The 19,916-nt window shown below is 51.7% G+C and overlaps 9 protein-coding genes across 11 annotated transcripts, besides 2 other annotated features; 3 read left to right on the top strand and 6 right to left on the bottom strand.

Annotated features, from left to right (window-relative positions):
- Positions 1-690: 690 nt before the first annotated feature.
- Positions 691-3,258, bottom strand: EKO05_0001875 (DNA cross-link repair protein PSO2/SNM1; the record flags this gene model as incomplete). Its single annotated transcript, XM_059635789.1, has 1 exon — positions 691-3,258. One exon carries the CDS (start codon positions 3,256-3,258, stop codon positions 691-693), a length of 2,568 nt encoding a protein of 855 aa, XP_059491772.1.
- Positions 3,259-3,406: 148 nt separating this feature from the next.
- Positions 3,407-4,379, bottom strand: EKO05_0001874 (uncharacterized protein; the record flags this gene model as incomplete). The annotated part of the gene is made up of 2 exons (XM_038942384.2): positions 3,407-4,250; positions 4,303-4,379. The coding sequence occupies 2 exons, from the start codon at positions 4,377-4,379 to the stop codon at positions 3,407-3,409; spliced, it is 921 nt and encodes a 306-aa protein (XP_038795341.2).
- Positions 4,380-5,019: 640 nt separating this feature from the next.
- On the top strand, positions 5,020-5,653 carry EKO05_0001873 (uncharacterized protein; the record flags this gene model as incomplete). The annotated part of the gene is made up of 2 exons (XM_059635788.1): positions 5,020-5,572; positions 5,601-5,653. 2 exons carry the CDS (start codon positions 5,020-5,022, stop codon positions 5,651-5,653), a joined length of 606 nt encoding a protein of 201 aa, XP_059491771.1.
- Positions 5,654-6,456: 803 nt separating this feature from the next.
- On the bottom strand, positions 6,457-7,312 carry EKO05_0001872 (Cutinase; the record flags this gene model as incomplete). The annotated part of the gene is made up of 3 exons (XM_038942312.1): positions 6,457-6,638; positions 6,687-6,804; positions 6,854-7,312. The coding sequence occupies 3 exons, from the start codon at positions 7,310-7,312 to the stop codon at positions 6,457-6,459; spliced, it is 759 nt and encodes a 252-aa protein (XP_038795339.1).
- Positions 7,313-8,820: 1,508 nt separating this feature from the next.
- EKO05_0001871 (uncharacterized protein) lies at positions 8,821-9,315 on the bottom strand (the record flags this gene model as incomplete). The annotated part of the gene is made up of 1 exon (XM_038946803.1): positions 8,821-9,315. One exon carries the CDS (start codon positions 9,313-9,315, stop codon positions 8,821-8,823), a length of 495 nt encoding a protein of 164 aa, XP_038795338.1.
- An 868-nt stretch (positions 9,316-10,183) lies between these two features.
- EKO05_0001870 (uncharacterized protein) lies at positions 10,184-11,179 on the bottom strand (the record flags this gene model as incomplete). 3 transcript variants are annotated; one of them, XM_059635787.1, is made up of 2 exons in its annotated part: positions 10,184-10,617; positions 10,711-11,179. In XM_059635787.1, 2 exons carry the CDS (start codon positions 11,177-11,179, stop codon positions 10,184-10,186), a joined length of 903 nt encoding a protein of 300 aa, XP_059491770.1. The 3 variants fall into 3 exon arrangements, with proteins under 3 accessions (XP_059491770.1, XP_059491769.1, XP_038795337.1); XM_059635786.1 differs by having other exon boundaries at positions 10,184-10,377; XM_038946802.1 differs by having other exon boundaries at positions 10,184-11,179.
- A 138-nt stretch (positions 11,180-11,317) lies between these two features.
- Positions 11,318-11,336: a tandem repeat.
- A 1,637-nt stretch (positions 11,337-12,973) lies between these two features.
- Positions 12,974-14,171, bottom strand: EKO05_0001869 (Ribulose-phosphate 3-epimerase; the record flags this gene model as incomplete). Its single annotated transcript, XM_038942395.1, has 3 exons — positions 12,974-13,240; positions 13,631-14,017; positions 14,067-14,171. 3 exons carry the CDS (start codon positions 14,169-14,171, stop codon positions 12,974-12,976), a joined length of 759 nt encoding a protein of 252 aa, XP_038795336.1.
- A 1,112-nt stretch (positions 14,172-15,283) lies between these two features.
- EKO05_0001868 (uncharacterized protein) lies at positions 15,284-17,815 on the top strand (the record flags this gene model as incomplete). The annotated part of the gene is made up of 1 exon (XM_038946801.1): positions 15,284-17,815. The coding sequence occupies one exon, from the start codon at positions 15,284-15,286 to the stop codon at positions 17,813-17,815; it is 2,532 nt and encodes an 843-aa protein (XP_038795335.1).
- Positions 17,680-17,719: a tandem repeat.
- Positions 17,816-18,233: 418 nt separating the features above from the next.
- EKO05_0001867 (U6 snRNA-associated Sm-like protein LSm2) lies at positions 18,234-18,815 on the top strand (the record flags this gene model as incomplete). Its single annotated transcript, XM_038942329.1, has 3 exons — positions 18,234-18,247; positions 18,353-18,500; positions 18,681-18,815. The coding sequence occupies 3 exons, from the start codon at positions 18,234-18,236 to the stop codon at positions 18,813-18,815; spliced, it is 297 nt and encodes a 98-aa protein (XP_038795334.1).
- Positions 18,816-19,916: the final 1,101 nt, after the last annotated feature.

Below are 19,916 nucleotides of genomic sequence, written 5' to 3'. Positions count from 1 at the left end.
GAGCCATTCTGCCGGAAATCTTGCCTTTGCTTTTTGTAGAAATCCCCAACACTCCGGCAGATCCCCTGCGGCGCAGATCACTCGCGGCACCTCCCGTACGCATGATGCTTTTTCGATCGTCGTGATCTGATCGACCAGACTGCGCAAACTGCCGGAACAGGAGCTCGTGCAGAGGCAGAAGAGGTAAGAAATCGACGTTACTAAACTCACTTCCCTTATCGGGCACGCGCTAGGAACCCGCGGAAGTATACAGTAGAGGACCCGCTTCGGTACAAGCCGAGTGCTTAAAGGTACCGTTGAGTTGTCGGCTACGTACGGGTGAGTGGAGTACGACTACGCTGGCATGCAGCTTTGTAGACTCGTCCTCCTAGTGTGAAGTTGAGTCGGACATCTACTTCACCAAATAGCACTGTGTGTATATTGTGTATATCAATATCTATCATGTCATCGTTACTGTGTCAATGTTGACGCTTCAATGCATGTTGCAGATAATCCACATCTTATCTGCCAGTGACGAGGCTGCGTATCTGGCAGGGGAAACATCACAAGTTTACGATGCGGATGGATCATAAAAAGTTGTACTGTGACCAGCCATGCGACCTCCAATGTTGGGTGGGTTTGCTCTTATCTACTCTCGCTTCTCACCGACCACAACAGCCATACTTGAAAAACGTCCCAAAACAACGACTATCAACACCACCCGTCTTCTCCAAGCTTGAACAGCCCATTCTTTTTCTTATCAGCTGCCCACTTCTCACACCATCCCTTCATCCTCTCTCTGCTTTTCGCCGATCCGACATTCACCGTAGGGATGATTTTATCAATGTTTAGAGCGCAGCAGAACATTGTTAGCTCTCTGAAACTGCTGTGTTCAGAGTATGGCACACCGAAGCAGGATGCTCGGCTGGTGCTACCTCGCTGAGGGGTCAGGTCTTTCATGCTGAACGCGCTCTTCCAGTTGCTGGAGTGGAGGACAGTGGACACTAGCGGGGAGTCGGTAAATCGACTGTTTGGGGGGCGGTAGTTCCAGCCGCTGGGACGGAATCCGACGGCTCTTGAAAAGGTATCTGCATAGTCGCGCAGATAGTCGTCAAGTGTGTCGGCGCGTATCTCGAAGAGAGGCGTCATATGCACTTGTCCCTTCCGCGGATCGGTGGTAAGTAGGGCGTTGAGCTCAGGATCTTCTAGAGCGCGACATATCCGTTGTTTGTTGGGTGGCGCATATATCATGCTGCCAAGGGCTTTCGCGATTCCGACGCATATACGCTCCTTGCCGATGCTGTAGGTGCCTACTATGACGAGAAGACGGCCACGATCGGGACTCTTGGGCGGCTCTTCGGCATTCTCGGTAGAGTTCTTTCGTACAAACCTTGCCATACCTGCGCCGGCGCGCTCGCGTTTCATTTGCTCCCAGCCATCAGTGTCGTCTGCGCGCACTTTGTTGAGCGATACGCACATGTCTGCACAGGCCTGGATGACTTGCTGCTGCGGTGGAAAGGCGTATTTCGGGGTCAGATAGGTTGTGTCGAGATAGCATACATCCAGTTTCTGTTGTCTGCTTGCACCACTGACTGCGTCGATGACATCCGGGCGTAGAAGTGGGTGCTCAATGTGCATTTGGCATGCTCGGAAATCGCCACAGTGCAGCACTCGTTGCAACTTTGGCTTCGGACCCCTGGTGGTTTTCTTCTCAAAAAGGAAGAGTGAACTGCCAGGGCAGTGATTAGCTGAGATCATAGTGACATGCACTCCTTCAGTGCCAGCCACTTCGGTCTTCTTCTCGAAATCCAGGTCTACCACCCATCTTGGATCGACTCGTAGCTGCTGCCTCACAAGGTTGCCAGTAACCTTGCTGCAATATATAGGACCGTGTGACCAGGACGAAGTCAGACCGATATAATGATCGCTGTGAAAATGGCTCAGGAAATATGCGTTCTGGCCCTTCACAGCTCCGTAGCGGAATGCGTCGACAGCTATGAAGAAGCCAGGCATGATCTTGTAGAATGGACATGTTCGCTCGAACGCAGGCTTTCCCCTTGCGGCATTGTTCGTTGCGGCAGCAGTTGCCCATGCAGCGTCTTCAGCATGTCCGGCCATGATCTTAGAGAATGCTGATGTCGGTGCCGCACTTGACTTCTCTCCGATCCGGAACGGGCTTACCTGGGCTTCTCTCGGTGGCCTTACTGGTCGCTTAAATGCTTTCGCGTTGGTCACCGGCGTGTGTGTGTTTTCTCGTTCAGACTTCACTGGCGAAGGCAGCGGTATGGGCTTGCCGTCTAGGCATGCATTGACGTGTATCGAGCTCTCTTGCTCGGACAGACCCTTGAGGCTGCTGTTGCATAGTGGACACGATGGTGCATCATCGCCGTTGTCGCCGTCGTTCGCGCGGTTGTCGGTCGATTCCTCTGGGAATAAAGAGGGTGCATCGAAATCATCCGGATCGCCCTCGAAGCCTGCCAAGTCCGTTTCCAGTCTTCTCTGCTCCTTCATCCACCGCCGCTCGTCATACTCTTCGCCTTCCAGAATGTCTTCATCCTCAAAATCCTCAGCATCGTCAGGTTCGTCTCGGCCCATTTGTGTTGTTTCCTCAGTCTTCAGCCATGGTGGTTCGAAATCCATCGACGGTCCGGTGTTATTGGCAAGGGACAGCTCCTTCGAAGATTTAGAACATGGTGATTCCTCAGTTGGCTCCTGCTTAATCATACCTCGTCTTGGAACGAGGAGTTCAGCTTCCTCCTCGTCCTCGTCGTCCGAATCATCCACGAACGGACCAGACTTCGTACGTGGCTTTGGCAGCTCAGCCACTGTGCTTGGCAGTGCTTCCGTAGTAAGAGCGTTTACCGCTTCTGGCGGAGGCGGGGAACAAGCTGGTACTGCCAGTTCTTCGCTGATTTTTCTCCTCTTATTGCCTCCTCCATTCTCGTTGTACCGTACATCGTTCTCATTGGTAGAGGTCGTGACGCCATTGGAAACCTCGTCGCTCCAGCCTATGTCCTCTTCTATGCCTTCAAGCTCGATCGTGGGGTTTGCGCCTCGTTCCTGCAGAAAAATACGATTGTTGAGATCTTCAGCCTTCTTGAAGAAGGCCATGATGTTGCCGTTGGTCGGTCCTTGTGGCTTCGGCTTGTTCCTGCCATTGCTGGCTGGGGTCTTCCCACCCCATTCTCTGGCCACCAGTGTCGTCTGGGTCTGTTTAGGTGTTGCTGATACCGCTTTCGCCTTTGGCGCGGCCTTCTTTGTCGTCGTCTTGGCAGTCATTGCTGCAGCTCTTGAAGCAGAGTGGGGTGGCGAAGGCGCACGACCTGTCGATGGCGCCAATCGAGAGGTGTCGGGCAGCTCGCGGTTTTCTCGTGGATTTCTGAACATAAGGTTCGCGATTCGTAAATCGTGGAGGTAAGGTGGTGCTTTAATTGTGTGGTGCTGTTGGAATGAGTGCTTGAGCGGAAGACACGCTTGACGCGCCAAGAAAATCGCGAAAGCACGTGACACTTCGAGGTCTCAATCTCTGTCCTGTCGTGGTGACGTGCAAGAATCCAATTTCATAAGCTTCGGCCAGATGCTTTCGACTCCTCTTCTTTTTGATTTTGCTTAGCCTATCCTTCATACGCTTCAAACTGTTCTTTGCTTCCTGCAATACCATCGTACCCAATGCCCCATGGTGACCTCCTACTGCGCGCGACTCAGTTGCTGTTTCAGTATATTCATCGCGGCTCTGGTCATGCTCGCCAAGGCTGGCAACGATTCCGGCATATCTGATGAGTATAGCATTCAAGATAAGGCGACATATGCGACCGTTGGCGTCCTGGAAAGGGTGAATGTAGACCAGCATGCTGCAATACTTGGCAGCAAGTGCGAAAGGGTCGAGTTTCTTCTCCTCTTCGGCTTCGGCGAGGTCTGCTTCCAGTTTTCGTACTAGTGATGCCATGGACTCTGCGACCTTGTTCGCTGGTGGTGCTTTCTGACTTCCAATAAATACGTTCCCAGTGCGATACAAGCCGCCATGCTCTTTGTTACTCAAGAAGCCAGCACTGCCAGCACTGCCAGCACCTGTGCCTGCTACCAGGATCTCATGTGTCTCTCGCATGAGTTCCTCGATCAAAGGTGCTTTCTCGTGGATGAAGCGTCGAATGATGTAATGAAAGGCCGCAGTGTGTTGGACCAATTCGCGACGAGATCGAATGATGTGGTCAGGAGCAGCATCAATGCCTTGTCGAATAAGCGTTTCCATCTTCGCTTGGTACTCTGGTGTTCTGTCGATACCGTGAGCAATGTTGAAGGAATGATGTTCCGGTTTGAACATACCTTTTAGAGTATTCGATGGTATCGCCGGCGAAGATCTGCTTGCAGAGCTTCAGTGTCTCATCCAACCCCAAATCCATGCACTTTGAGCCTTTTTGTTAGATCCAAACACTAGTCGCCCCATCTCCTCAACTATGAAGTCCGCGACGCCATCTCTGTACTCCTGAAGCCTTTCACAGTGGGCATGAATTTCGTCTATGATAACAGCTATTTTTTCAAAGTCTTCCGACTTATCCAAGGGAATGTTATTTACAGTGTGATATTGTGCCCACTTGTCACCAAGCTTCCGGTAGCCGTCATTCATGCGTAAGGACCGACTTGGAGCTCTGAAGGGAAGAGTAAGCTTGAGTTTAGAAGCCCGAGCGCGGACTATACTTACCGCTCCTTGACCGACGACAAGAAGTAGTTGTCGAGAGTCAGGTCAACACTGCTTCCAATTTTAAGGAAGGGAGGAGGGGTTAACTCATACAAGTCACATCACTTACTGATTTTAGGCCACAAATACTTGCTTACATTCAGACTAAATTGGCACATTTTTTACAACTTGAGTCACGGAGGTCGCTACCGATGAAATCTCTGCGTTATGCTTTTACCGCGAAAAAATTCAGTGCAATCTCTCGAACTTACTCTTTCTCTATGCACACCTGACGACTACACAACCCTACTTAAGAAAGCAGATCGCCGCTCTCCACGAGACTCCCCAGCTCCAAAAATTCCATCATGACTTCTATCAGCTGTCTGATCGTATCGGACATACACAACGAGTGGCCATATTCGAAAGCTCACCCAGCACCCAAAGTTGACGTGCTCATACATTGCGGCGACCTCACACAGTACGGTGGCCTGCCAAGCTTGGAACGCGCCCTCAACAACATCAACTCTGTCGATGCCGAGCTTAGATTAGTCATTGCCAGTAACCACGACGTAGATCTGGATCCACTTTGGTTTGAGCAGTTTGCTGAAGATGACGACGATATCGAGATTGGCGCTAAGTGCCTTTCACTAATAAAATCTCAAAAGGAGCATGGCACCCACTATCTGGAAGAAGGGGTACACTCGTTCGTCCTAAATGATGGACGATCTTTCAAAGTGTATGCGACACCTTACACTCCTCGATTCGGCGAGTTCGCATTCCTGTACGGGGAAGATGAAGATAGATTTAACGAAGGTGCAAACGTGATTGCAGAAGGCGTTGATATCGTTGTCCCACCCGCGTTTCCTATGATCCCAACTTATAAGCTCGACATCAATCGGGAAGGAGAGCACTGCGGGTGTGAGAAGGTCTCCCAAGCTTTGCGAAGGGCAAAACCGAGGCTTTGTTGCTTCGGCCACATTCATGAAGGTCGTGGAGTAGCAAAGGTGGACTGGGCTGCAGGGAGGTTAAATCATGTTTTCACTAATGATAAAACGATTGAATTCGTGAGATCAGGCGGAATAAATCTAGCTGAGACGCTGCTAGTCAATGCAGTTATTGTCGGCGACGCAAAAGGTTGGCTGGTCAACATAGAATTTCGAAGTTACAATCAGAAGTTTTGCTATTGTATTGGTCCTCATGGTGCAACAACTCAATACCTTGGACTTTCCAAATCGTTATCGACAATCCGTCTTGTCCACCCTGTACTGAGGGTTATTATGGGTTTCCAGCTGGTAGTATATGGCACTTCATTTAGTGCAACGACTTAGTGCGTGCATGTCGTGTGAGGAGATTGCAAGATAGCTTCAAACAACAGCCATGGTTTTGAAGTGGTCAAACAATCTGGATAAGAAAAAAGGATTGACCCTCTTAACGATGTTAAACAGACGAATAACTGTGTCAGACGCATCGCCTTCGGCGTCAAAGAACAGAGCGTTACTAGTCAAAAGGCGTGCAAGAGGCCATATGGTATGAGAATATCGATAGTTTCATCAACGGTAGAAGGCTTGGCAATCTCATTCGTTGTAAAACATGGTCTTAGTGTGAGGAGTCAGAATATTTTGATGCTATGCTTTGCTGAATTTGAGAATTGAGGCTTTCGACCCTGAGACATGAACTTGTAATTGCGCTGTCATGATGTATTACTTCGTATCTCGCCCGCTATGAAGAGCATTGAGTTACTTGGCCGTTGCTGCAAATCAGCTTTACCTTCATCAACGACCCTTTCAACCTAGCACTCACACCTAGACCTTGCCAGCAACAAATTCGGCGGCGGTAGGAGCATCCAACTCGTAGTTCCTGTGCTCAGAAGTGATGATGATGCCGTTCTCGCAGATGTTGTCGCCTTGGTGGCAGATGATGAGAACTTTGGAGGTTGCGACGCTGCCGAAGGTCTCATCGCGGTCGGCATCACCGAAAGTGACAACTATGGAGAGTCAGAGAGCGTTCAAAGGCACGGTCTGGTATTACTGACCTGCACTGACTCGGGCGGCAGCTGCGGCGGTGAGTCGCTGTGTCGCTGTGTGCACCAGCTGAGCACCCTGGCTGTAACCAGTTACTACAATCTTGGTTGATGGGCATTTGCTGATAGCCTGTCCGGTAGTGAGTATAGCTTCAACGACAGACTTGTCAGGCGCTTACGGTGTTGATCAGATTAAACATGGTTGTAGCACCATTCGCGTCACCTCCAGCAAGGAAGCCCAAGATGTCAGCTGGGTAGGCAACCCCTTGAATAGCCAAGCGGCTGGTTCCACCAAGACGGTTAGCAAGAGCGTTGAAGAAGGTGGGTCCCTCGCTATCGGCTGATCCGACGTTGCCCGTCTGAGTAGTGCCGCGAGCCCAGATGACAGTGACAGCACGGCAAGGAGTACCATCAGTGAGCTGATTGTAAGTGTCTGCACCGTATTGTCGCTTGGTCAATGCGACCTTCTCAGGCTGAACACCGGCCTCGAGCTGCTCAGCATACTCTTTGATGGTAAGACCTGTGTCGATAACATCTGTGATCGGGAAGCTGACACCCACCTCCTGTGCAACAGGAGCTGGAGCAGCAAGAGCAGCGCCAAGCAGAGCGGCGAACGGGAACACGACCTGAACCTTCATCTTGAGCGAGGGAGTAGTTATAGAAACGAATCCGTACGGTGGTGCGGCTACAGGGAAAGAGTGAGCAGATCTGTTGCCGGCTACTGAACGATACTTGGGCGACGATATTGTTTTATACTCATTCGCTCGCCTAGCACGATGAGCACCTAGACAATTCAATCACGATCGTCTTCCCGCCCCTAGCAACGACCATACCACTTGACCACTTGGCATACAACGGCTGTGGCTCGTTCAGGAACATGGCCTTCCTGGCTGGTCCCGCAGTCCGTCCCCTACAGGTGTCGATGTTCGATAGAGTGCCGATCGACGAAGTCTACAAGGGGGGTGCCCGAACGGAGCAGAAATACGAGCTGCTTGCATTGAGCATCTAGCGATCTTTTACAGGAAGAAAATCCCGGCTGCGGCAAATCGTATTTCTGCTCCGTTCAGGCACTCCCCTTGTACCATAGAAGCAAGTCAAGACCGGCCAATCGAGAATGCGGGGAAGCTCACGTTCATCATGCGCCTTGTGTCGTTGACGATGTGCATCCTGGTGCATCGGGGGCTTGTTTGGAGCAGAAGCCAACCTTGGTCGTTTGTCCGGTTCTTGTAGTCTTGACCTTCTCCATCGCGTTAGGTAGCCGCCCATGCACTGAGTGCACGTGGGGATGTGCGAGAAATCTTATAGGTGCTCGGACCGAATTCATTGGTAAGAACATAATAGGATGTTGCGTGGGCGGTCTCTTACGCAGTCATTTGCTCGTTCAACGGGTCACCAGCGAAGGCATGCTTGATGGAGATAAACTGCGTTCCGCTTGTTCTATGCGTCTGCATGCATACTTCCCAGTATATGCATGTTGAGCACAAAAGCAATACATCTCCAATAGCGGTGTCCAGTCGATGTGCATGGGTGTTCTTTGACAAGCAACGAAGCTTGGGGCGGGCAGGATATTGACACGCGTTAGAGACTATGACGTCAGCGTGCAGCCGAGGTGGAGCCGTAAGCGGAAGGAACCGTGGTTGCTCTTTCACCTGACTGTGCGCGTTATTCCTGTGCTCCAAATCTGACATCTCCTACCACCCCCAACTTGACATTGTAACTTTCACAACGCCAAAGATCGACGTGATTACACAAAGTACTGATTGGGTTTTCTACAGTGACGTGAGAAAGTTGGACAAGGGAAGAAACTATTATGGGATGCTTGTAATCCAGCGAACATGATGAGACTGGAGCGCGATTGAGCTGGTAGTATGCTAGATTCGGGGTTTTTCGTAATTTTGAGGCGGGTGGATAGGTATTCAGAAGTTTCGTCAATCTCCCCTGCTTCTACCAGTGATATTGAGGAACACTGATATCGAATCGTAGAGCTGGTGCATCGCCACCGAAAGTTGGAAGTCGAGTTCCATGCTGTACAATCCAACACCATGTCCATGATCTTCCGGAACCGATTTCTTCAAGGTTATGCTGACACCTTCCCAAAAAGCTATTCCTAGGCCCCCTTTCCCGGTCATCTCTTGTGGTAGTCTTCTTACCACAGCGGATCATTACGCCCCCAGTACAACAAACTCCCACCAATTGCTAGGCTGTTGAAGATACCGATGTAATGGCCAGCGATCTTGTCCTTTGCACCATACGCGTTGACGATGACTGTGTCAGCGAGTGTAGCGACAAGACCCGCCATGACCGCCACGCCCAGACTCCTCCGATCCCTCAATACCAGGCCGAAGGTAAGTAGTAAGACACCATTTTGTACATTGCGCGCAGCAACCGCAGCCACTAACGCCTTCTTAGTCTTCTGATCTTCTTCAGCGGAGCTCGTGTTCGTTGATGAGGATCCCGTTGTCGAATTCGATGACGTGTTTGCGCTTTTCTGTATGGGCAGACCGTAGCCATCTGCAAATGTGACCGGGTTGCTCAGACCTGCGATGCCGAAAGGGACGAGCTCAAGAGTCGCGATGAACAAGGCAAGGCATTCTGCTGGTGGCGGTAGATGTTTGAAGATGTTGCGGGCGTGTGTAGCCATTGTGCTTGAAGATTCTGCGCAGGATCCGGTGGAATGGATTATAATCTGAACAATTTGCTCTCGAGTTATAACAAAGAGCTCGAAAAGACTAAGGGTAGGTCATACCAGTACGAGAACTTGAAGTGGGGACGTCCTCACCTTCGCAAGCTTTGATTGGTCAGACTGCTTCGGACTTCGGATGGCGGGGATGCAAGGCCCTCAGCTTCCGTTGCACAGCAGGCCCCTCCCGCGACTGGCTCATACCTTGCAACAAATCTTACACGTAACTTTTCTCAATATAGCTTAACAACAATATCTAGATTCTCCAGTAGTACTCCGGTCAAAGCTCTAGGCATCAAGGAAATATGTAGCCTTTGGAACATCTTTACGCTCACAGTACGTCTGTGAAGTTTCTCTGAGTGCACTCCTGACATCAAATGTATCTGAAATTGTCTGTAATGCAAACGACTGGCAACTATATGCCGTCAAGGGAACATCTCATACTTCAGACCCTTCCAACATCTCGAAAAGCTCTACAAATTTCCCGACACAAATTCTGTTGACTCAAGGCTGTTATGCAGAGCACCTATTAAATCTTTGCGCAAGTCAATTAAATCTTCACCTCTAAGATGCACTGCACCATATGAATAAGCTGAAGAAGCGAATGGAGTATAATTTTCCGTAATCTACAAAGCACCCCAAATGCAACCAGCGCGATCAAGGAGTGTAATAGTTGGTATATCGCAAGTGGAAGAATCAAAATTGTACAAGAACCTTCAGCTCAATGCTCCGTTCGTGAGGCCACTGCTAACACGTGTTCTCAAGTAGCGATACCTTCGTTGTAGTGGATCACAATCGTATCGTCAACCACGAATTCTCGAACAGCAACCTAAGCACCGCGGATGGTAGACGTAAAAAATCCGGTGGGGGCTGGCTGGCCGCTGTGATTGCATCCCTTGCCACCTTTGCCGTGATGTCCATGGTGTCCAGATGGCTTAGCAGCGCCGCTGGGGAAGGCAGGGAAGTCGCCACCAGTAGGGAACGGAGCTCCGCTCTCTGGGAACCCACCGGATGGGAATCCACCTGAGGGATATGGGAAGCTGCCAGAGAAAGCTGGCGGTGTACCAAAGGGCTGTTGGCGACGCTCAAGATCAGAGGCAGGAGAGGGAGCTGCCGTAGGGGTCGGGCCGCTAGGGCTACCGCCTTTGCCGTGATGTCCGTGGTGTCCAGATGGCTTAGCAGCGCCGCTGGGGAAGGCAGGGAAGTCGCCGCCAGTAGGGAACGGAGCTCCGCTCTCTGGGAACCCACCGGATGGGAATCCACCTGAGGGATATGGGAAGCCAGATTCAGCAGGGAAGTCGCCGCCAGTAGGGAGCGGAGCCGCGCTCTCTGGGAACCCACCGGATGGGAATCCACCTGAGGGATATGGGAAGCCAGACTCAGCAGGGAAGCTGCCAGAGAAAGCTGGCGGTGTACCAAAGGGCTGTTGGCGACGCTCAAGATCAGAGGCAGGAGAGGGATCTGTCGTAGGAGCTGGGCCTCCCTTGCCACCTTTGCCGTGATGGCCGTGGTGTCCAGTTGGCTTAGCAACGCCGCTGGGGAAGGCAGGGAAGTCGCCGCCAGTAGGGAACGAGGCCTCGCCACTCTGCTGAGCTTGCTGAGCACCAAAGAATCCCGTACCGGAGGGCCTAGGTCCCTTGGAGTGGAAATCACCAGTGGGGCGAGGAAAACCGCCGAAGTCTCCACCGTGACCACCTTCGTGACCACCACGTCCGCTAGTCGGTCGAGCAGCGCCCGAGGGAAAGTCGAAGGGTCCAGAGAAAGACTGAGCAGAGCTCAAGCCGGCAACGGCCAAGGCGAAAGTGATGCGAGAAAAGGCAACCATAATGATTTGCTGGTGTAGGAATTACTGAGATTGTTCAAGTGGGTCTTGAAAGTTGGCTTTTTAAAGAATGCAGGTGGTGCTGTTTGAAGCGAATGAAAGCACACAGTGCTATGGAAGGAAAGCGAAGAGCTGAAGGGCAGAAGAAAAGAAGAAGAAGTGAAGGTTGGTGGATGGTGAATTGAGCTGCGCTTATCGAACCCTTTATACAAGTCTTTGCACTTTCTAGCTACACGACTCACCGTCACCCTGGTAAAAACATGACGCGGCAAGTAAACACCCATCACCAGAGCGGGCTGCAAGCCACGTAGTTGAGCGCGAGGATACTGGGGCCTGTCATCAATCTGACACCTGTCGACGGGCGGAACGACAGTGCCTTTCCGTGGCTCAGTGTCTCGCAATATTTCAAAAGTTGTCGAGGATGTGTCTGGTTAGTAATGTTTCTGGTTTCACGATGTCGAAGTCGTTGTTCTGAAACCGGCTGTTCCCGCAGCTTACGTGTTGTAACACTGCCAGAACACAAGCTGCGATTGGAGCGATGACGAGATTCTTGCCCCCACTAAGCTAAGCATTCGCGAGTTTGACTTCTTCCAAGTAGATGCATGAGAAGCTTCGTGGCTTGTGATGGAATGTGGCTTAGCGCTCGGAAAACATTAGTTAGATATGCCTCTGAGGAAGAGGCCGGAGGTGGAAATCGAGCCAGTCGAAGCCTGTGTCGGTCTGCGACGGGCAGTGAGTTTGTCACAGCTCAGAGAACGCTTACGCTATCTTCTTGTGTTTCTCTTTTGACCACTGCCTGAGGCACACGCTTCCCTTAAGGAAGCAATTAGTTGTTATAAGGAGTGAATTCCGAATCCATTCCAAGGCTTCATTCATAGTCTGTTTGCGAACCCAACACCGTGAGAGCACGGGACACCCTAAATTCCGGAATAAGTTCAAGTCGTTCCCCACATACTCCTAGGCCGCAGCGAGCTTGCTAGTAATCGGACGTCTGCACGCAAGGGGCCTCCGATAGATTGCAAACTTCTAGTTTGCAAGGGTTTCTCTTGGATGAAACCCTGATGCGAGGTGGGCGGTCAGTCTAAGTGGCGTTGTATGCTGGTTGTGGAGACCGCCGAGTTAATCTCCACCACCAGCCGTGAACGCGCGGCACTTGAACAAATCACCAACATTTTCCTTTCAGTAGAAGTTGGTGCGCAATTTGAACAAAAGGAGAGTCGTTCCATCTTGGCTTCCATCGAATCAAGGGACTATGCTGTAACGATTGCGAAGGCCTTAGCGACTCCCATGCTATTGACAACAACGAATCAAGCATTGAATATCTTCGTCAAGGCGATATCGGGGTTGCTTGCCATCAGTCCTCGCTCGGTACTTTGGACGCGCCCATGTAACTTCAAATCGAGGGCAACAGCCGAACGTCATCGGAGCCTGTTTCGTGACTGTAACAGAGAGAACAGCTCAGTGGCAATGATACCGGCATTCAACAGAGGCTCACCCAGGTATGGCCGTGTCATCGTGATCCATTTGTTGAGGAATGAGCAGAGTATCTGAGCCCAGATCTTCTTAGTCTTTTGGATCGAGATGGTTGTATCGGGTCATTACTGCATTGAACAGTGACGAGCATGGACATTGCAAACATGGTGAGCTCCGCAAGACCTGGGTGCCGGCGGAGATGAAGTGAACCACATTTACATTTTATCTATCCTCGAACTGTAAGTGCCTGTATGCCGCTCTCTACCTGTGCCATGGTCGTCATTGTCTCGTCATTGCAAATGCGCACTCTCACCTGTAAGGCCTTCACAATTTCCCTCTTCGTGCATCGACAGCTTCTCGAAGCTTCTTGATCACGTCGCCTGGGTCAGCTGCTCCAAATACAGCGCTCCCAGCAACAATTACATTGGCGCCGGCATCGGCGGCCTGATCGATTGTCTTTTCAGACAGACCACCATCAACCTCGATGTGAAGCTCAGGGTACTTTTGGCGGAGAGCAGTGACTTTGGGAAGCTCAGAAGCCATAAACGACTGACCTCCAAAGCCAGGCTCGACGGTCATAATGAGAACCATCTGGTGGAGTTAGCTCAAGGTCCACACTCAACCACTTATCGGTGAGCATTTGGGTGGCAATTGTTGACTCTGCTGCAGAGCAGTTTATGCCTGAGCGGTTACGCAGATGATAGCGCAAGAGGACAGCCACGCCAAAAGACTGCCAACGAACAACGCAGCTGGGGCTTCATTTGCAGCAGTGTTCTAGAAGGCGTTCCCGAAAGAAGACCGTGACTGGATCTGGAGTTGGCGTGCCTAAGCGCCGCCATGGCGAGCCGCCCAGTGCACCGGCGTTACAACGGCAGCCTTGTCGAACACAAGAAGACGAGGCCGCTGACTGCCAGACCAGAATGTCGTCGCTTGTTGATAACGACGAGTTTTTACTTGTCAAGGGAACGGTATGATACTTACATCGGGTACCTCATCTTTGTTCGCGTTCGCGAGAATATCCCACAGAACGTCGACCTTTGTGCTTGGCTTGATAGCGATACCAGCTTGCATACCTTCGCTGTGAATGTATTTGATCAACTCTTTCGGTGATGTCTTCTTGTCAGACGTTGCAGAAGGCTCCTCTGCAGCTGTTGAAGATATGGCGGCCTCGTAGTGGAAGCAGTACAGATCACATCCTGCCTTCTTGAAGTCGCGCACCCACTTCTTGGGCTCTGCGATCATCATGTGACAATCAAATGTTCCCTTTCCATGTGCGATAGTGGGTCGGTCGACGTGGGAGCGGATCTTGGTAACAACCGGTGCACCAAAGGTCATGTTGGGCACAAAGTGCCCGTCCATGATATCAACCTGGGCGCGTCAGTCGCATGCGCAGAGCAGCTTGCTGACTCAAGCATACATGGAGCCAGTCGGCACCCTGAGAGATGGTGTCTGAGCAAGCCTTGCCCAGGGCTCCGAAGTCTGCCGACAAAATTGAAGGCGCGATGATTGCAGGCGGTGACATCTTGGGCGGCTCTGTCGCAATTGCAGACGTATGCGGTGAAAGTGACGTGTGGGGGCGCTAAGACTGTGCCGAGGTGTGCAGCGGAGATTGTGGATGTGACCGAAACTCACGATGAGTGCTTGGTGTTGATGGCTCTTGCCTGTGACGGTGCCAAGCCATGTGGGGCGCATTGGTGGGGCGTCAAACAGGGCGTCTCGCTCAGCTTGTGTTCATGCGAACTGCTCGGCGCTTTTCCCCTCGTCCACCAACTGTTTCGATTCACAACGACCAGCAGTCTCGTTTCAACGAACCCATGTTCTACACCAGTCATGGTACACTACGCTTTGTTTCCTGCGCTGCAGTTCTTGTATCGAATTGCATTTACGCTATGGGCACTCTACATATCGAACACTCGCTGTGCGTGACATGGGATGCACTTGGACAGCTGACCGCCATTATTGCCTTGGCCAGGTTTGAAAACACCGAAACAACACATGCTGCTGAACAGATCAAGGAAGTCTCCGATGGTTTCGGTTTGGATGCCCGCACTATTGGGTGAACAGGCTGTAGAACACTATTGAGTTGTGCCATTGGCTGCAGTCAATACGCAAGCGCTACAAATAGAGCAACCGGGCGCTTACACGGTGAGAACCCAACCATCCCACGCATCGCATCGCGCACGACGCCCAACTCTGCATGGCCTCGCCCAGCCATATACGCAGCGTGGCCAACCACCTCGCTGGGAAGCTGGTCTCAATGTCGTGGCCAACCTTGAGCCGCTGCAGTCTCCACACCTAGGCCTAACTAGGGTCTTCTGCCACTGTACGAGGGGCTGGCAGTGTAGCCTCGGGAGCCACGGCAGCACTCAAGTCGAGAGCGAGGCGTCTAAGCCTGATATAACCTCTTCTCGTCGGCGCTCACGCGAGTCTTGCTGCTTCTGCCATTCACTTCACCCTTTTGAGTCTTCTCTCACTTCAAGCCTTCGTTGATCGAAGCAACTCCATTAATTCTGTTTGCGCAATCTCGCTGTTGATCAGCGTAGCTCAGGGTTATCGCCCGACTAATACCAGTTCCACTCTTCTATCGCCTTTAGGCATTCTGAACACTCTACCGTCCACATAATAATCAACAGTATGCCTCAGACATTCGCGCCCCGCGGGTCTCTCCTTGAGTACTACTTCACGGCCGACAGTGCCCTTTCACCTAGCAGCGAAGATGACTTTCCTACGCCTAAGGCACATCTGTTCAACATCACACCGCAGCCTTCCCCCCGATTTCCATTCTCATCCAAATCGAACTCATACGCCGACGTCAACCGCGTCAGCCGTGCCGGTAGCGACTTCGACTCCTTGTATGATATAACGGACGATGAGGCTGAAGTCCCCCTCCATGCCTCTGCGTCAGTCAAGAAGATTTCAGGTCCAAACCGCCGAGTGCGATTTCCGTCCCTCATTATCCCCTCCCCAACCGCATGGCCGACAATTGAGAAGCTGAGGAGCGCAACTTCGGCTGTGCCGATGACGCCCTCCGCTCTTCTCACACCCTCTCGCCACGTTCTAGACATGATCAACTCACACAACCTCCATGTTCCGGGACACTCAGCAGCACCATCATTGGACGGAAGTCTAACATCAGAAGAGATGGATAGGTTGAGCTGTCCAGCTACCCCTGATACGCGCTCAAGGCGTGATTCGTACTCGACTGAGGGCTCGTGGGCACCGGTGCAACTTGACTTCCAGGCTATGAACACCCTACAACACCTTGGAGAGTCTGCGATGGAACAAGACAGGGAAGAAGATGATGATCAAGAAACGCCACCTGCAGAGCCAAGAGGAGAAATGCAGCAAGTTTCACGCCCATCTTTGGCCGTGACTATTCCCTCGGCCTGCTACCAAAGCGATTCGGATGAGGACACACCAATCTCTGCAATCTCAATCCCATCACCCGGGGGCTTCTTCTCCTCTCTTCAGTCTGACGCCTGCAATACATGGAGCATCCCAACACGTCAAGAGTCGATCCCCAACACTTCAACTGCTGAAAAGTTCTACAATCTGCCGTGGGAGGAACACAAGGCTGAGCCTGTGCCAGCTCTTCCAGCAAGTCGTCTGACTCTTAGTGGCGAAACACTTGATGGATTCAACGAAGTTATGGCTACTGTTCGTCCAGCCATCTTCAGCCCTGTTGAGGAGAACGTCGAAGTCAAGGAAATCAATCCCAGCAAGACTATCTTTCAATACAACGAGGACTACAACGCTGAACTTCAAATGCTGTCTTCTGTCAATCTCGAGATGACCGGCCGATGGCTTGATGATCAGGATGAGCTTGTGTCTGCTCTCCGCAACATGAGCGACATCAGCTCTCCCAGCCTGTCCAGCGGCACTCACAGCCGTGGCAGCTCACTCGACAAGCCTGCGCTCAAGAAATCCGTTACCTTCGCTGAAGAGACCGCCAAAGCTGACGATAACGATGAGGAGTCTAAGAAAATCCAGACGTATGTTCAGGGTCTTGAGTACATACGCTCCAGATGTGAAAAGAAAGACACCTTCATTCACCGCCAGACTCGAGCCGAGGCGTTACACCTGCAGCGTCGCTGCAACCCTGCTGCCCACCGTAATCAACTTCTGGGCAAGTACGAACTCAATGAGCCAGAGCGCCCGGCTCCCGCTCGTCCAGTCTCCGAGTTTTACGTGAACGATCCCACCGCGCTCAAGGAAAGGATTGCCCGTGCTCAAACCGAGCGCCAGGCACTTGACCAGATGCTTCCAAGCCAGTGGGTGATGCAGGCGCAGAAGCAACTCAACAATGGAAGGCTACTCAGTAAGCCCGCTGTGCGGTGCATTACCAGAGCAACCTCGCCACGCATCCTTGACGTTGGCGGTGTGGCCACCAACGACTGGGCCTGGAACGTTGCCTATGACTATCCTTACGCTACTGTATGCACCGTCCATACAGCCGGTAAAAACCTTTCTCCTGATGTTGTCGGCCCCAGCAACCACAAGCAAACTATCGTGCCCAACTACTGGACTATGCCATTCCCCAACGCTCATTTCGATGTTATCTCCGCCCGTACACTCTACGAGCTTCTCAAGACCAACAAGCCCGCCGGCCGCTCTACCGATGAGTACGATCTCTGCCTAAAGGAGCTACACCGATGCCTCAAACCTGGTGGCGTTCTAGAGTTCTCTCTGCTCGACGCAGAGCTGATGCACGCTGGTCGCAACGCGCAGGCTATGGGTGTCGAGTTCGCCTTCAACCTCAAGACCCGCGGATATGATGCTCAGGCAAGCAAGACGTTCTTGCCGCGCCTTTCGAAGGCTGGCTTCAGGAACGTGCATCGTACATGGATGGTGCTTCCTATGGGTCAGACTGCTGCGAACTGGAAGGACGACTTGAATGTTGGTGCGAAGGCTGGTGCGCAGGAGAAAAATATCAATGAGAATGGAGAGGTGGTGATGCAAGACGCTCCTGTATTTGGCTCGACGAACGATGCTGCTATGTTGACTGGTATTGTTGGTTCGTGGGCGTGGGAGAAATGGATGTTGGAACTGCAGATGGAGATGGGTAAGGAGCAAGAGCGGCTGCTAGAGGGTGTAGTACAGGTGCTTGAAGAGGGTGCTAGGGAGGGATCGGCTTGGAAGTCGCTTACTGGTTGGGCGAGGAAGTAATTGTCGTGATGTATATTGATGACTGGATACGCAAGGGACGGTGTTTGGCTTTGGGTTGGATTAGGACATGGGACGGACCAGGTCATGATGAGGGTTGATACCGAGCAGCGAATTGCTTTTGCTGTACAAGAACACATGTCAATCACATCATTTCAGACTGTTCACGCCATGTTTCATCCTCATTGGAGGACACTCTCATCATTCAAGTGGACAGCAACGATTGTGGTGAAGGTAGATTTCACGTGATTTCGGCAGATCCCCGGCGGCGCGAACCCCATGCGGCCAGTGCGCAACCTCACTGCATCATCTTTCGCGCCGTCAAACAAATCGCAAGTCGCAAGCGCAACAAAACTGGTCCTCACATACCCCCAACCGTTTCAACACATCCACATAATCACTGATACCAGCAGCTGCTACGATGCTTTTCTTCAGGTGCGCAACTTTCTTCTACGTACTTGCACTACCACCATCAACACCTTAATGCCGCTCTTAATCAACCTTGTATCTCGCTTGTACCAATGACTGACGGATAGACAGTTTCTTCAAGACTCTTGTGGAGCACGAAATCACCGTAGAGCTCAAGAACGAAGTCCAGATCCGCGGGACACTCAAGAGCGTCGATCAGTACTTGAACATCAAGCTGGACAACGCAGAGGCTGTCGATGAGATTAGGTGGCCGCACTTGGTATGTCATACCCGTTTGTACATAGGAGAAGCGGGCAGAGGTGCAGCCTCAGTGGAGGAATAAGGGCGAGGCTCGAGAATTTGGCGCGTATTGGGCCGGATAAACGAAGACAACGCATGGTTTTGGAACGCAGAGGAAGAACTAGATTCGATGGAGCCTACGAAGGCTAATTCGTTGCAGTGCTCGACAAAGGACATGTTCATCCGTGGGTCCGTCGTAAGATACGTTCACTTGCCCTCGGGCGCCGTCGATACCGCGCTTCTCGAGGATGCTACACGGAGAGAGACTGAGGCGGCGAAAAACAAGGCGAAATGAGTGATAGTCTGCAACGACTAGGACAATACAGGAAATCAGGATTTAGGCGATGCCGCTCGACGAGGCCTCCTGCAAAGTGCGAATTAGAACGGGAGCAATGAGGCACCGGCACAAGAAAGTCGGAGGTTGCCTTGTGAGGTAACCATGAGAGTGCAGATGCGCACGGACAGAGATGACGAGAGCATGAATACCCAGAACTCACGATTCAATACAACATACACTACTTCCGCCCAGCTGATCCACGAAAATCTCAAATCTGCAGCTACCGGTCAAATACATACTGCATATCAATGAATATTGACTCTGGAAAGAACGCAATTGCCTAGATAGTGCAACATGCCAGCGCCAGTAAATGGAATTCCTTCGGAGAGGGCAACCAACTCTATCCTGGAACCTCGATTTGTATAAAGACCATCAACACAGCAGCATATGCTCCCGTTGCAGAGACTGCGTCAAAGGGCTTGTTGGTCGCTGTCGCCATTACTGAGATAAAGACGCATAGGAACTTCGTAATGACACCTAATCGGACCTTAATGTCGGATACAAATGCAAGCCACCAGATAGGTGCCAGTAGCATCATTAGCCCCCCTACGATGGCTTCGACACCAGGCTGAGCTTACTGCTTGGTTCTCAGCCTTACAGCTGCACCCATGATTAGACGCACAACAAGCCATAATGTTCACGTGCCCAAGGATGGTGATTCAAAGCGATCACACACATCTACCGTGTCGCAGCTGAGTGGGGTCGATAGTCCTTCATGCCGTCCCATGCACGCAAGCCTGTGTGTCAGGCTAGTCCACACAGCTTGCCTAAAGCCATCAAAAGACAGCGGGACATCATTCGTACAGAGTCTCATTGGGATTCCGTAGTCTTAAGCGGCTTGCGTCGAAGCCCGATCGCCTCTTTGCCTTGTGTAGTTTCAAGGCAACAAATCGCACCCAGTACAGCTCAAATTCACTAGTACAGCATCTATTAAACCCGGCATTATCCAATTTTGTTTTCTGTTCTTGCGCCAACCCGCCTCGGCCTTGCCGCAGCATACTTCATACAGCTCAACTAGGTCCCAAGGGCAAGCAACGACGGGTCTGAGCCACTTTCCGG

The sequence above is a fragment of the Ascochyta rabiei genome, chromosome 3 (assembly GCF_004011695.2).
Source record: "Ascochyta rabiei chromosome 3, complete sequence".
NCBI classification, from domain to species: Eukaryota; Fungi; Ascomycota; class Dothideomycetes; order Pleosporales; family Didymellaceae; genus Ascochyta; species Ascochyta rabiei.
This window is presented reverse-complemented; position numbering and strand designations above follow the sequence as displayed.